We start from the raw sequence: 16,887 nt of genomic DNA, 5'->3' as shown, positions 1-16,887 counted from the left end.
ATATTACTACGCACTCACCAGAATGGCTACCATGAAAAAGTAAATAACACCAAATCTTGGTGAGGATGTGGAACAACTGGAACTCTCATGGAATGCTGGTGGTTGTAGCCACTTTGGACATCTGTTTTGAAATATCTACTGAAGCTGAAAATACACTTACCATTTGACTCAACAATTCTACTCCTATATATTTACCCAACAGAAATTCTTATGTATGTTCAGTAAAAGACATCAACGATAACGTTTGTGGCAGTACTATTCAAAATAGACCAAACTAGAAACCCAATTACCCATCAAAGTGAAAGAGATATATCAGTTGTGATACATTCATGCTATATACCTACTGTGTAATTAAATTCATGTATATGAAGTTTAAGAAGCAGCAAAACTAATCTATGTTGTTAGAAGTAAGCAGGGATATTATTTGGATGGCAGAAGGGAGGACAGTGACTGGCAGCAAGCACAGGGGGACTTTTGGAGGTACTGGTAATGTTATGTTTCTTGCTCTGGGTGTTCATTAAATAGGAATGTTACATTGTAAAAATTCATTAAGTTGTAAAATTATGATTTATGCAATTTTTGGTACATATCTATATTTCAATAAAAGATTTAGAAAACAAAAAACAAAAAACATCACTCTAGCTGTTATGTGAAGAATATACCAGGGGCAAGGAGACAGAACTGAAGAAGGAAATCAATTAGGAGCTATTGCAATCATCCAGTCAGGAGAATTCAGTGATCTGGACTAGGCCGGAGGTGGAGGAAGTCAGAGAAATAGTCAAAATCAAGATATGTAATAAAGGAAGAGCCTATGAGGCTTGCTAATGGAGTAGATGTGAGGGAGAGAAAAAGAGAAGCAAAGGTGCCAGGCTTTTGGCCTGGGCACCCAGGTGAATCTTAGTGCCATTTAATGAGATGGGAAAGATCAGAAGAGAAGGAGGTTCGGAGTGAAATAGGATGGGGTGGAAATCAAGAGTTCTGTTTTGCACACAGTAAATTTGAGATAGACATACAAATAAAAATGTCAAGTAGGGAGATGGATATACCCACTTGGAACCCAGGGAGAGGTTATGACTGTACAATATGGTTGTTAAAAGAGTAAGCTATAGAATTAGACTCCTTGGGTTCAAATACAGACTGTCATGTACTGCTATGTGCTCTTGGACAAGTTACTCAACCTCTCTGTGCCTGGGACACTTCACCTACAAAATGAGGTGTCGAAAGTATGAAATGATACTTGTACTCCATGCCTATCACATAGATAACACTCAGACATAGCTATTATTGTTGAAGGTTTTTTGGATGTTTTTGCTGTTAGCAGTAGACTAGAGAAAGTATTAGAGATTGTAAACTGGACGGAGTCACTTAGGAAGGGAGTACAGAAATAGAAGAGGGGGAAGGCACTTAACCTTCAAATAAGGAAAAACAAAGGAAGGAGCCATAAATGAAGTAGGAGGGGGCAAGGAAACTGCAGGGGCAAGGAAACTGCAGTGTCCAGGAAAACAAGAAGTATTCCAAAGGGTGACAAACTGTGTCGAATGCTTTCAAGAGACTGTGTAAGATCAGGCCTGATCAGGACGCACTACATAATTTCCAGGGCCCAGTGCAAAAATGTAGATGTGGGGCCCTCACAGAAAAATTATTAAGAATTTCAAGACAGTGACAGCAGAGCATTCACTAAGTGTGGGGCACTTTGCATCTGTACAGGTAGTATGCTCACAATGCTCGCCCTGGGCCTGAGGATCAAATGTTGGTTTGGCAATAAAAATTGTTTCAGTGATGTGTGATGTGGTGGGATCAAAGCCAGAATGACATGGGTTAAGGAGAAAACGGGAAAGAGGCAGTGGAAAGAGTTAATGTATAAAACTCATTCATTAACTCATTTAAGGTTTACAGGGTCCCTAGTACTTCATATAAGGGCCAGAAAGAAACAGTATTACAGGATTATGGTGCAGCAACAATTAATTGGGGGTGGGGGAGGGGGGTAAGAATGTGAAGCTTAATCAAGAAGGTGACACAGGGTTGGAGCCTTCACGAATTTTGTCAGTAGAAGAGAAAAAGAGCATCCTAACCAGAGTAGACTTCTCAGGTTTTTCTCCACATTCTCCACCAGAATATCTAGAACTGTGAATTGTACACAGTGGGGGCTCAAAAAATTATACATTTAGAGTTAATGGCTACATACTCACATTAAGGCAACACTTGCTATATATCAGCATGAAGCCTGCTAAAGCGAAGTAACTGAGAAAGCAGGATGAACAAATGGTTTAAAGGACAGGGACAGCCTAACTTAGGGTGATGTGCCATTTCAGAAGCCTACTAATTATGAAACTCCAGAAGCAGAGATGTCCCAATCACAGCAGAGTAGTTCAGGGTACACTCTTTATTTTCTTCTAAATTTCAGGGAACCAAAAAAAGACTAATAATTTATTTAAAAAAATACATGAATGAATTCTTATTGAAAACTATGAAAACCAACACTGAATTTTCCTCCATACTTCCTTAACCTTCTTTCTTAAAGGATTCTCCCACCAAACCCTAATACCATGATAATAAAAGGTATTTGATTACTGATGTCAACGTTGTACTGTGTCAACTTGGAATTGGCTTCCTTACATTTCCATTGAACCACACCCTATATAAACATTACCACATAATTTAAAATGTCAAAGCTTGTACTATTCATCATCTGACTGGCTTATTTTGAGATTAAATGTCAAAAGGAGGAAGTTAAAAGTTTAACTAGCAAATTTAATTTAAAAAAAACTTATTTAAACGCGTATTCGATAAGAATAATCTACTGTTTCAAGAAATGCTTGTTAGGACATGAAAAAGAACAAAGCTCACTCATAGGCCAGTGCTTTGTCTCTGGAGTTAACAATGAAAAGCACACTAATGGAAAGCATGTTTGCTCTCCCTAATGTCCAAAAGGCCAAGAGCTTTTGTGTACATTAAGTAGCGATAACTTTCTTTAGTCAACCCAAGCTCTCTCACTTCTTGACTTAACCAAATTACTTAGAGTTTTGATCTGTCAGGAATACTATTTTCTGAAAAGAAATGGTACTGCCTGCAGTTTTGGTGTCTCATTAAATTATCCTATTTATCTTTTCAGTTGGTAATACAAGTACCTGAAACAGAATTCCAATATTATTACAAAGGGTATTTAATAAAATCTCTTGCCAGTTCTTGGTCACCTGGTTCCCTTTCCTAGAGGCAACCAACATTACCATTTTCTTGGAAATTCTCCTATGTGCTTATACAAATATGTGTGCCTATTTTCATGTGCTTTTTATACAAATGATAGTATACTATACCTGCTACTTTGCATTTGCCTATCTATCCTCCCCTCCCTCAGGCCACTTAGTATAATAGATATTGGAGATCACATTTTATGAATACATAGAGTTGCCTTATTCTCCCCTCTCCCAATTTTTGGGCAAGTTTTATTTAGATAATTTCAAGCCTAAAGGAAAATCACAAGGCAGTGTAAGAAACTCCCATACATTCTCTACCCTAGACTTTGCCATTGTTTAAAATTTGTCCATTTGCTTTATCATTTTCTCTCTACATACATACCTTCATTATGCATATTTTCTTAAACATTTGAAACAAAGCTAGAAACATAATGTCTCCTTACTATTAAATACTTCAGTGTGTATTTCCTAAGGATATTCACTTACATAAACCACAGTACAATTAACAAAGTCAGGAAATTAAATGCTAGTTAACATATATTATTATTTTATCTGTAGTTCATACAAAGATTTTGCCAATTATAGCTATTTTCCCCAGTCCATGATATAAACCAGTATATGCATTGCATTAATTGCCATGTATCTGTAGTCTCCTAAAAACTAGGAAGAGTTCCTATGTTGTTCTTTGCCTTTATTGACCTTGATATTCTCAAAGACTGCAAGCCTGTTATCTTGGTAGCACGTTCCTTAATTTTTTTCTGATGTTTCCTCACAATTAGATTCAGGTTATACATTTTTGACAGAAATATCACAGAAGTTATGTTGTGCCCTTATCAGTGCATCACATTAGGGTACACATATTTTGTCCTAATATTTGTCCTAATATTCATTATATTAACTTTGACCTCTTAGTTTAGGTGATCTCTGCCATGTGAAGTTAGTATTTTTCCCCTCTCTAATTAATAAGTAATTTGTGGGGAGATACTTTAAGACTATATAAACATCCTCTTTTTCATCGAACTGTTACACACTAATTTTAGCATCCTTTGATAATTTTCCAACCTAACATTCTTTCTATAACTTACTACTTAATGTTTAATTAGTTATTTAATTAGTGAACTAATATTTGTTAATGTATTTATTATTGTAAGAAGAATCATTCCTTTTCCTCCATTTATCTATTTATTCATTCACTTATTTATATCAGTGTGGACACGTAGATTATTCAGTGTGTTAAAATTGATAAGTATTATTATTTTGACTCAAATTGTTCCAGATTTGACTAGTGTGAACTCCTTAAAGCTGACTTCTGTGTCCTTCTGATGTGTGTCCATTATTCTTCGAGCACTACCTGACTTTCTAGAAACACAGTACAAAAATAGCGCCAAGATCTTGGTTTCTAAACACCATTCTCCACTAAAAGGAATCAGAGCTTCATGGAAAAAACATACATCTAAGATGTACTTCTCTTGCCCTCACCCTGGAATTGGCCTTTTCACCCCTAGAAGTTCTGATTCCTGTTGGTGGAGAACAGTATTTTAGAAATCAAGATCTCAGCACTATGTTTGCTCATTTCTACCAGTATGTCAATGAACAGAGCTAAGAAATAAGATATAAACAGAAATCTCAGCAGGCAGAACTTAAGAAATTAGTTATAAATAGAAAGTTAAATCTATGTATATGTAGACATGTAGATAGATGTAGATATTAAAACCATGAATTCTAATCTAACACCACAGAGTATACTCTGGCCCTTCCACTTTCCATATTTGTAACTCTCTCCTCCCATAGCAAGATACTTGGCTCCCATTATGCTCAATATATTTTTGCTCAAGCCTAGAATATACAAACAGTAGTTTCTAAATCACTAACCCACACCAGTGCAAAAAATAATCCCACTAACTAGGGTTTTCAGATTCAGTTTTGTTCTGAGAAGCAATTAATTTATCAGTGTCTCCTTTTCGGTCTTGTCATGCTTGGTTTTATTCTTTCAGAGAGGAGGATGTGGACATAAGAGAGATCATCTGTAGATGTTCCTCTGGTCCAGTGGTAGCTGTTGGGAAGAAGAGAAGGCATGGGTATCAGGGTCAGCCAAGGGGCTATCCAGAGCATTATGGGAGTAAGAGTTTGCACAATGATTAGGTTTAAACTTCTAGTCATGACTGGAGGAAACAGAATGGGAAACATGGTGAATTTTTTCTCAATAGCCTTTTGGAAAGTGTGGGCTCTTGAGTTTCACAGGATGGGTTCGGAGATGATGAGGGGAGAGGATGAGAGAAAACGATAGACTGTGAAATGTTGTCAGACCCTTTTATGGATAAAGAAACTGAAAGTTCAGTAACTTTCCCAAAACTACATTGCTAATAAGCCACAGAGCATGGTTGAGCCTGGTTTGGAGTCTGATTCCAGAGCCATACTCTTTTCTGTTGGGTTGTCAATCTCTCTCCAAGAGGGCCATACTTAAGATTAAACAAACAAAATATATGAGGCAAATGTTTTTAGGCATTGAACTACAGACATTATAAAACTGTGATCCTTGCAAGAAGGGGAACACACAAGGTGAGACCCACAATCGCCTTGGCTTTCTTCCTGAGAACATTTTTCCTACTACACAGCAAGCAGAGAGGTAGAGTTGAAGCAGAGTGAGCTGAGGAGCCATCAGAGTTCTGGGCTGTGACTGCTAGGGACAAAATTTGTGTGGCAGGACTCCCGAGAAGAAGTGATTGAGCGGAATAGGTGGTCACAGGAGTTGGGTTAAGGTCTTCGTAGTTCCTTGGCCAAGGGTGGAGCAGCACGTGCGACCTAGCAGGGATCACTTACTGCTGGACTGAGTGTCGCTAGATCTCTCACTCTGACAAAGCAGGGAAATCTCTCTGAGCACCCCAGGCATTGAGCTAAGACACCAGAAAGTCCGTGCTTTAGGAATCAGGACCACACCTAAAATAAAGGGCATACCTTAGGACTAAGTTCAAAACTGAAGTAGACTCACCGTAACAAAGAATAAAACCAAGCATGATAAGACCAAAAAGGAGACACTGATAATTTAATTGCTTCCCAGAACAAAACTAAATCTGAAAACCCTAGTTAGTGGGATTGTTTTTTGCAGTGGTGTGGGTTAGTGATTTAGAAACTACTGTTTGTATATTCTGGGCTTGAGCAAAAATATACTGGGCATAACGGGAGCCAAGTATCTTGCTATGGGAGAAGAGAGTTACAAATATGGAAAGTGGAAGGGCAAGAGTATACTCTGTGGTGTTAGAACAGAACTCATAGTTTTAATATCTACATCTATCTATATAGCTCCTCCTTAACTACTTAAACCTGCTTGGGGACACCAAGTTCCCTGAAACTCTTTCACGTGGCAATCATTTGCTCTTTCACACTTCACCTACTTCAGGTCATAGTCTTTCTCTCCATTCCAGCTCCTAGCATTATCGGTTTATTTAACAGAATCTGACCCCTACGACAGGTAGAGAATAGTGCGGGAAGGGCGAATAGTGCGGGAAGGGCAGTTGTCCTAAGTAACAAAATAGAGAAAATCTCTAAATGGGGAGCTTAAATTCAAGCGGAGAAGCAGACAAATATATCACACATGAGCAGGCAAATATATCATTTTAAATTGTGCTAAGAGACATGAAAGATAAAGCAGGAAGTCATGAGAAGAATTTTGTGTGGGAGTGGGATACTTAATTTAGATAGAGTGATAAGTGGCATTTTAAGTGGAGGAGTGAAGGGCCAGGAGCCAGACAAGTGAAGAATGAGGTGGTGAAAAACATTTCAGAATGGGGGGAAAACAGAGCTGCTTCAAAGACATTTTCTTCCATGCCTCCTCAGCAAACCATTCTATGGTCACACTCTGGGTCTTGCCATCTGCGGAACCTGAACACTTCCCAAATCACTAATTGAAACCCACCATGGAAACGTGTTTTCCTTATTGCTCACTTGCTCAGCAGCTTCCACCTCATCCAGAACTCCAATCCATTGACCTCTGTTCCCCACCGAGACTCTCTCCTCACAGTCTTCATCTCTCTCCTCCCCCTTACACATACATTCAATCCCTTGGCTCTCCCTCCTTCCTTCAAATTCCCCTGGCAAAATCCCAATCATTCTGCCTTTTCTGAGACTACATCTGTGCCAGTGAGAATTGCTGGACACCCCTCCAGAAACACTAGAAATTCATGATCACTAATTTCACATGGGCCTTCTACACTGCAAAGTAGTGCATAATTCTCTATTAGTGCCCTCCCCCAATCTCTCTAATGACTACTTAACATCTTCTGCTCTCTCCAACATTTCTATTCCACTCCAGATCTTGGCTTTCATGATACCCCCACTGTAACAACTTGCCCTCCTATCTTTCTGACTATTCCTTCTCAGATTCTTTTGCTATCTTCTCTTCTGATCTAAAAGGTTGGAGATCTTCAGGACTCAGACACGGGCCATTTGCTCTCATTGTTCTATAGTCTTCCCAGGTGATTTCAACCATTCTCATGACTTTAAATACCATCAATATGCTAATAACTCCCAAATTTCTCTCTTACCCAGACCACCACTCTAGTTTGAAGATCACCATTCTAGTTTGAACCACCATTATCTCCTGCTAGTATTACTATAGTAGCTCCTAAATGTTTCCATACATAGTACAATCTCCACATAGTAGCCAGAGTGACCTTTTTAATATATATATCAGATCATGTCATTCCCTTACTGAAAACCCTTGAACAATTTCCACAACTCTCAGAACAAAATTCTAAAAACTTAATTTCCTGTGGCTGCCATAACAAATTAACACAAACTTGGAGGCATAAAACAACGGAAGTTTATTCTCTCACAGTTCTGGAAGCAGAAGTCCGAGATCAAGGTGTTGGCAGGGCCACACTCCCTCCAAAGGCTCTGTAGGAGATCCTATTTCTTCCCTCTTCCAGCTTCTGGTGCCTCTAGGCAGCTCCTTGGCTTGTGGCTGCATCACTCCAATCTCTGCCTCTGGCTTCACATGGCTTCCTCTTATAAGGACACTCATCAATGGATTTAGGGGCCCACACAGTTAATTCAGGGTGATCTCATCTACAGATCCTTAATTACATCTACAAAGACCTTTTTTCCAAATAAGCCATATTACAGGTTCCAGGGATTAGGACATGTGCGCATCTTATGCAGGGCCACCACTTAACCCATCGTACCTTCCAAGGCTCTGCCCAACCTGCCTCTGCCTCCCCCTACAACTTCACCTTTCCCTCCCTTTCTTAGTCTACCAGGCTCTACCCATTATGGCATTCTTTTACTTCCTTGATCTAGGACATGCTCTTTCCAACCCTAGGTCTTTGCCTATGTTATTCTCTAACCTTTACCTAGCTAACTCCTCCTTCAGGGCTTCAGTTAAATCTGACTTCAGCAGAGAAATATTCCTTGACCCCATAAATTTAAGTATGTCTCACTGTTATCATTCCTCAAACATCCTGTTCCTTTCCTTCACAATATTTGACTATTTTCCTTACACATGGATTTGACTTACACATGGATTTGTATGTTTGCTTGGTAGTATTTGTCTCCACCACCAGACTGTGAACTCTTTATACCATCTTATGAAGCACATCTGTTTTGCTCCCATCTGTACATATACTCAGAGGATAGGACAGCGTCTGGCACGCAGTGGCATTAAATAAAGGAGTACTAATAAAGGAGTATTTCCCCTTCCTCTTTTGAACAGGATTTGATAAGTGCAAATAAATGGGTTAGAATGGTGACCAGACAACCAAGGACACCACTGGCCTGCAGAAGATATCTCTCCCAGCCCAGCCTAGGACAGTGATAAAAGCTTGGCACAAAAGGAAAAATAGTACCCAATTGTTGGCAACTTAGAAGGACTTCTCTAGTCTTCAGTTCTGTTGTGTACAACTATACAACTCAGGAACTCATTTTACCTTTTACAGTAATCTCTACCTCTTATCCAAAGGAATGACTGAAGTTTCTCTAAAATTTTAGGAAAAACTCCAACACAAACTGATTTCCATGTGCCACCTAATACTAAACTGGAAGATTCACATATATATCTAACTTTCTTAATTCTGAAAATAACAAAATGACTCAAGTATTAAGGATAATAAATCCTGCCAGCCTGTTCTAAAATCTAGTATGCACAGAGACACACAGAAAAGAGAAATCTTTTCTGGGACACCTGAAATTCTCCAGCTTTTTTTCCCTAAGTTTTTAAAAAAATTTGGATATAATTCACACACCAAAAACTTCACCCTTTTTAAGCATACAATTCAGTATTTTGCCCAAAGTTGTGCAACCACTGTCACTAATTCCAGAATGCTCTCATCACCGCCCCCAAGAAACCCCATCTCCACTAGTAATCATTCTCTATTCCTCCCTGTCCCAGTTCTGGCAATCACTAATGTACAGTTCCTATGGATTTACCAATCTTTGTTTTTACATTCATGAAACTTAAAGAGAGAGATGAAGTGATTTGCATAGGGTTGCAAGAGTCAGTAAGAGAGCAAGGTTAGAGCATGCATATTTACAGTAACTTTTAAGAGTATAAAAAACAAGAGATCAATGAAAACATATTTAGCTTGTCTGTATATATTCTAAATGTGGCTATAAGACATCAGATGATAAAGCAGAGTCCTTAGTATAGCCATTCTCAGGTAGTGTTTTTGGCCAGGGAGAGGCAGGGGTGCAGTGTGTTAGTCAAGAATCACTGAAGAGGAAGAGGGATGCTACTGGCGGGAGGGAATTGAACTATGGACAGGGAAAGTGTGAGGTTATGTGGTTTATAGGACAGACATTTTGTTCCAAAAGCCCAGGGTTCTGACATTGGTGCTAATGAGCCCTGGTGCCCTCTTGCTTCCTTTTATAGTGGCCACAATAGGTCCCAAAGATCCCTGACCATTTCCAGTTTGTTCATGAGTTGTTAATGCAATAATAGTGCTAACACCACGTCAGAATACTTACTGGTTAGTTACGAGTTCTAAAATAATGTGGGCACCTTGACTTTTTTATTGTACTGTCTGCATTTTCAAATAAGTAAAAGAACTACAAGCTTAACTTACCTCTGTTACCATCATAAATGTGTACACAGGAGCAGTGATCCCACAGTCAAAATTATCAGAATCCATTTTCAAAAATAACCAGGCACACATTTTATTTTATATGTCTCAATCAACAGTGCAAACACCATTAACAAAAGGAGAAAAAGATGGGAACCACTCATCACACGCAAAAAAATCATTGCTCAAAAGAGATTACTGAACTTCAACGTTCTTTGTGCTCATTTAAAAAAAAACTATCAAAACAGCAATTCAAAAGGACAAACAAGTCAAAACTAATATTTTATTAATTCAAATCAAGATTCTAAACCAACTAAGACTACACAACTTAAAAATAATTCGTCTCCAACCTAGAAAAGTGTGATTTGCCAACATATAATGAATAGGCAGGAGCCTACTACTGGGTGAGTAATCAAATTTTTTTTTACACACAAATTATTTGGAGTTATAGAGGTCCTTCCAATGATTAGACTATCATTTAAAAAACAATGGCTGCTAAAAATCCCTATTAGAAAGTCCATGTATTCACAGAACTGGACACTAAATGACATAGTGAACATTTAAAGCTGAATCTCCTTGCCCACCAAATATTTTCCTAAAACTGTTATTAAGCACATAAATTAACCTAAAAGGTCAACTCTTAATTGCCTACAGCAAAAGACAGCTTTGGTACCAATAAATTAGAATTACAGAATCAAAATACATTTAGTATGTATCATTACAATGTGTTTTGGGAATTTAATTGGAACATGCCTGTATATGAAAAGTGTATATGTGAAAGTCTTGCTTTTCTGTTATGTACATATTGTGAAGAATAAACAGCCTAACTATTCTGAATTATTGATATAAATAAAGTTCCAGCCTAAAATGTCTTCCAAAAAAGATTGCTGGGTCACACCCAGCAATTCAGGGCAAATGTAAATAAATAATTTAAGTATTCTACTTCTAAAGGCCTCTTTTCCCTTTTGACAGGAGTATCAGTATACTAAAATAAAAATAATTCCAGTAAGTTCTTCCAGAATATTTTAATTTTAGTTCTCCCACATGATAGGGGGCTAACAAGAACAACAAAAAATAAATAAAAAGAGAAAAGTAAAAAATAGAAAAAAATTTTTTAAAGCCGACTGAGCAAGGGGAGAGGGTGGGTTTAGGAGGATCTCTTTTGAAAAATTCAGGGCATTATTATAAATCCTTCCTAAACTAAACCCAGGGCCAAACACACTGCACATGGAATCTGGATGATTCTTTGATAAACATTAAGGTTGCTGGATAACTTACAGAAACTATTAAGACATTTTCATTTTAAGAGGCAAAAGAGAAACAAAATATTCAAGATTACATAGCAATTTTATTTTTTTAAATGGTTATTCTAAATAATTTTATAAGTTCAGATTTTGCAAAGTTCGTCCTCTCCCAGTCACAAGTAAATACTGAAAACAACTTTACTTATAAATAAGGTGGATTAATTCTTTCTGGAATATGCATTTTTCATAAATCTACACCCAAGTGAACTAATGAGATTTAACTCTAAATTCAGCCTTTGATTTCAGAATATAACATTGGTATGAGACCAGAAAAAATACTTTTTTAAAAAAAGTATGTTTACTTCTCAAATAATTTAGTTTGGAAAATATTTATATTCTTAGTCAAAAGATTACTTTTAGAGTCAAAAAGTTTTTAAAACAAAATTGGTTCAACAATTGTCAAAATAAAATGATTACAAACAGTGACTAAACAACTTTCCACCCATAGACATAAACAACTTCAGGTGAGCTCAGCTCACTTAATTTTTAAACTATTTCTCTTTCTGCAGCTTCACAACTGGACTGAACATTGCTCAGCTGCTCAACAACATTTTCTATGTTAAAAATGAAGAGATAAAAAGTGCTACGATTGCACAGTGACTGAATCTGAGAAGGGTATAACGTACAATCAAAATTTCTAAACTGGAAGGATCTTCAAGATCTAATCCAGCATCCACATTTTACAGATGAGGAAACTGAGGAGCAAACACATCAAGTGACTTGAGCAAAGTTACATTCCTTGGCTGAGCCATTCACTCATTCAGTCATTCATTCACCCACTTACTCAAAGCTGCCTAAGGGCCAAGATGGGTGCTCAGGGTGTTGAAAACCAGCTAGAAGGCAGCATTCACAATTGCTGAGGCAGTCTTTTTCTTCCTTCCATTCTTAAGATAAAGCCTTAAATTTCCTGATCAGCAAGAGCTTGTAGAAGAGTTCCACAGCCTTTGTAGAACCTGGCCCACTTTCAGTCTCACACATTTCAATAAACACAGTTGGGTTAAACTTCAGAGAGGCCTCAATTGTGTTTACTTTAAATGATTAAGCACTAACAAAGGGAGGCACAGTATTCTGAATGGGTCCCTTTCTAGTACATTCATAACTTAAGGAAGTGCAATGAGAAAATGCCCTATGCACACAAACAAGTTCACAGAGAGGACAGCTTACAAAAACAGAGCAATGTGAGGTATCAATATATAAGTCAGTTAAGTCCAATAGTTCAAGTTTATAAAGTGTGGAATGTAAATATCTCCCCATGTCACTAAGCCATGGGTATAGTTTTTTGAGAAGTCTGTATGTCGAAAAGATCTCCAAACTCAAATTCAAACTAATGCCCTCTTCCAGTGACACATATATCAAAACTAGGCCTCTCTCCCCAAGATCAACTTTCTTTGATTTCTATTCGAGTGAAGGAAAATTAGATTGAAAAATAAATAAAACCTAAAATTTAACGAGCTGGATAAAAAAAGTTCAAATTCTATGTAATCAAAATAGCAATAGGTCAAACTGCACATTTATGAGTTTTGTTTAAAAAAACAGGATGTGCAGTAAACTTACCCATCAACACAAATCATACCTCATTTTGCTTGGACTTTCACATTCTTTAATATTAAGTCTGGCACTTAAATGTCTTGTATCTCAATTCAGTCAACTTCTTTAAAAAGAAGTAAGAGACCATATTGACAAAGCTTTTAAATAAAACAACCCATAAGGCACTTTGAAATATTAAACAGTAGCACTCTGTGCACCCAGTTTCAGTGTAATATACCAAAATGAACCACAGCTTCAGCGTGCTCTCACAGATGACCGTTGGGTGACTTCTGATAAAATACAATCTTCTCTGAGGCTCTTTGACTTTTACTGAAGCTATTGTCAGCTTATGGTGAAAGTGCTGTTGTACTCTACTATTTCTCAAACCTCCAGATTTGATTTTTATCTAGAGCATCACAAGTTCTCATTTGAACATTAGGTCGGCCCTCGGGTGTCCGATAAGCACTAAGACATAGTCCTGAGTGTGGATGGAAAATGGTTCCATCTTCTTTAAAATGCCAAATTATGTTTACTGGAACAGGGAGCCCATCTTTAGGACAATTTTGCATTCCTACATAATTTTTTTGCTCAGGAACCTCCGCACATAACTCCGTCACAGAATTAAACCTTATTTCTTTGTTTGAAGTATATTCAAAGAATTGATTGCCTCCTTGACCATGGCATCCAAACAGTGAAAGGTTAGCACCTGTGGGGTTGTTGTCAGGAGAATTATAATCTAAACATTCAGAAGAGATCCCCATACTGCGAATAGCCCCATGCCAGCCTGGCCTATCCTCCGGAACATGTAAATTGGAAAACACATTTTTCAAATACCAGTCGAAATTCTTGCATCTCAGCCGTTCTCGTAGTAATTTTCTTTCAGAAATATCACCGTACACTTCTTTCCTTGCTGGAGGGTTTCGATTGTAGAAATGCTCTTTGTACTCATCCATCCACACTTCTGCTGCCCGAGCAGTATTCTGTAGGAAATTGGGGCGAGCATACGGTGCCCGCATGGGGAATACATGGCCCACATGGGAACATGGGTGGATCTCCAATTTACCACCACACTGCCACACCCTAAAAGACAACTCGAGATTTTCACCTCCCCACACTTCCATTCCAGTATCATATGTTCCAAGGTACTGAAAATATTTCTTGCTGACAGCAAACAATCCTCCAGCCATGGTGGGTGATCTGATGGGGTCAATTCTCGATTCCCGCCTGTCCCTTTCATGTTTGGGGACAGAATGCCACTGGAATGTTAAACGCCAGTCAAATCCACCAATCATGGGCTCCCCTGTCTGCATATAGAATTCAAAAGTATTCCAATCAATGGTATCTATAACAGGACAAACAATTGCTGTTTCATCTCTACTGATCCTTTCCAAAAGTGGTTCCAGCCAACCAGAATTACACTCACAGTGACAATCCAAGAAGGTGAGGACATCACCAGTGGCAAAAGTGGCCCCAATCAGGCGGGCCCTAACCAGCCCCTCACGCTTATTGGTTCTAATCAAGCGGACTCTATCAAGATTGCTGATATAAGTTTCAAGTTGTGTCTTCAAATAAACTCTGTCACTCAAGTCATCCACCAAGATGATCTCCTTCAAGAGGACTGCAGGAGAAGTTTCTAAAACACTGTGAATGGTGCGCAGTAAAGTCGACCAGGCTTCATTATAGAAAGCAATGATAACAGAGGTGGTGGGAAGTCTCCTATAGTTGAATTTCTTGGATTTACACTCATACATTCTTTTATCCTCTATGTGGCGGTGCAGAGAAATCCTGTCACTAAGGTAAATATTGATGGCATATCTCTCAATGAGTTCTTCTTGCTGCTTCCGTTCACCCTCGTTGAGCTGGAGTTTGCTGGCTTTCCCCCACTCCCCAAGTGCATGGGAATCTGCAGGGGGCTTCTCATAAAGTGGTCGAGACAAATCCTCTGCATTTTTCTCCAGGTCTGAGAGCCGTCTTGAGACCCGCTCCCTGGTATGGCCGGCTCCTGGGGAGGCATGGAAAGTGGAGACCGAGAACTCCACAAGGACATAGGCCACTGCTAAAAGCGCCAGCAGGAGGCAGCTCTTTCCTACCCAGGTCTTCCTCACGGCCATCCGGATCCTCATGGTTAGCGCGCGGACGCGGCCACCCAGCCACAACGCAGGGGAACACGCAGCTTGAGTTCCCGGCTCAGGTGGGGGGGGGGGGGACTTCCCAGCAGGTCCCTCTTTTCGTGCAGGCGCTCGGCTCCTTTCTAACCTCCCGGCCTTCCCAGGGGTCACCTGAGACGTCTCGGTCCACGGCCTCCGGCACAGTCCCAGTCCTCTCTCCCCACTTCCTCCTGCTCGTCTCACAACTTTTCATGAACTCTCCAGCCAACACCCCACCCGCCCCGGGCCGAAGACAAACCCCTCCCCTTCCCACTCACTCCTCCTGGTGGTTAGTTGGTGAAAGTTTTCTGCCAGGCCCAGGCCCCACACAGGTCCTCAGTCGTTCTCCCGCGGGCCCAGCCTGGACAGGAGGAAACGTTTCCGTCCAGTTGAGCTTCTGTCTCATTACGCAGGGAAAAGAGGAGAATAAAACTTACCCAGTTGTTTGCCGTTAGGGCTGAAGTCTACGGAGGTGATCGCAGCTTTGTGGCCTTTAAAATAACGCTCCAGAACCGGGTCCTCCTGGGAAGGAAAGTTGTCAAGTTTTGAAGGCAGGCGCAGACCTCGAATTCTGGGGGTCGGGGGTCAACGCTGCCCTTCCGCCGGGGTCCGGCCCGGGAACGGCCACGTAGGCGGTGGGCTTGCGGGGCAAGAGTGCCGGGCAGCGGCACAGGCACAGGGCCCGGAACCCCTACGGGGAGACGCGGGGCGCCGGCTCCCCGCGCAGAGCCGGCAGAATCCTCCATTCGCGCTTGCCAGAGCGGAGCGCATCTCAGGGCCCAGACCACCCGGCGGCTTTCCGGGCCCCGCCTGCTCGCCTGGAGCCGGTAGGTGCGAGGCGGCGCCCTGGCTCTGGTACTTTTTAAAAACCTCCCAGTTGATTCTGACGCAGGGGCTCCACGGAAACCCTCAGAGAATTCTGCGGGCCCTGGGGCCACCCGGGCTGCGTCCGGAGCTCCGGGACGCGGGGTGAAGCTCCCGCTGCTCTGGTCGCAGACAGTGAGACGCGGACGCCCCGGGGCAAGGGGCGGGCGGCTCGGGACCCAACTGCGGACACCTGCCTTCATCTCCCTCAAGGTGCGGGCCGAGCCCCGACCTGGCCCCACAGCCCGCGGGACCGACTCTGGGGAGGACTCCCCCCAGCCCGTCCTTACCGGGGCGGAGGCCATGGGGGGAGCGGTCGGCGCCGGGCTCCTGCCGGTGGGGGGAACCGGGGGAGGGGAGGAAAGGGGACGGGCTAGGAGGGGGGACCGTGCGGCGCCCGGAACCGTCTAACCAGAGCGGCAGCGCCTCACGGTCACTACAACAACGGCGGCCCAGTCAAACCCCGCGCTCCAGGCTTGGCCAGCCGAGTCCCGAGACTTCGCCGGCGCCGGAAAGAGCGGGCCTCTGCCAGCGGGAAGGGGTACGCCCCGGGGTCAAGTGCGAGGACACACCGAAGCCAACGTTTGCTAACACTCGGGTTCCCCGCGGTGTGATGCCGGGAAGGTGGGTAGTAACTGGGACAGGAATGAGACTGATTGATGGGAGGGGGTTGTGAGCCTGTGATCGATGCAATCAGAGTTCTATTACGTGTTAAAGAGACAGCGCCTGCGAGTTTCAAGCTGGGTCCCCCTACAATTCTGGATGACGAAGGAGAGAGCTTTGACGTGAAGAGGGACAG

At 41.2% G+C, this 16,887-nt stretch overlaps 2 protein-coding genes across 4 annotated transcripts in view; both read right to left on the bottom strand.

Annotated features, from left to right (window-relative positions):
* Positions 1-16,497, bottom strand: part of POC1B (POC1 centriolar protein B) — an 84,555-nt gene extending 68,058 nt beyond the window's left edge. For 2 of the 3 annotated variants that reach the window (XM_063074923.1, XM_063074924.1), the window contains exons 1-2: positions 16,379-16,430; positions 15,662-15,746 (exon numbers count right to left, since the gene is read on the bottom strand). In XM_063074923.1, the coding sequence (XP_062930993.1) occupies positions 15,662-15,746; positions 16,379-16,393 (100 nt within the window). In that variant the 5' untranslated portion in view covers positions 16,394-16,430. Of the gene's footprint in view, positions 1-15,661; positions 15,747-16,378 lie in introns of all 3 variants that reach the window. The other variant, XM_063074925.1, reaches the window with a different exon arrangement.
* Positions 13,074-15,409, bottom strand: GALNT4 (polypeptide N-acetylgalactosaminyltransferase 4). The gene has a single exon (XM_063074922.1). It carries the CDS (start codon positions 15,198-15,200, stop codon positions 13,452-13,454), a length of 1,749 nt encoding a protein of 582 aa, XP_062930992.1. The 5' UTR covers positions 15,201-15,409; the 3' UTR covers positions 13,074-13,451.
* Positions 16,498-16,887: the final 390 nt, after the last annotated feature.

Source organism: Cynocephalus volans, chromosome 12, assembly GCF_027409185.1.
Source record: "Cynocephalus volans isolate mCynVol1 chromosome 12, mCynVol1.pri, whole genome shotgun sequence".
Taxonomy (NCBI): domain Eukaryota; kingdom Metazoa; phylum Chordata; class Mammalia; order Dermoptera; family Cynocephalidae; genus Cynocephalus; species Cynocephalus volans.
Note: the sequence above shows the minus strand (reverse complement) of the source record. Positions and strands in the feature narration are given on the sequence as shown.

Coding starts and splice junctions, on each gene's coding strand:
- GALNT4 (XM_063074922.1), bottom strand. CDS start 15,200: ATGAGGATCCGGATGGCCGTGAGGAAGACCTGGGTAGGAAAGAGCTGC.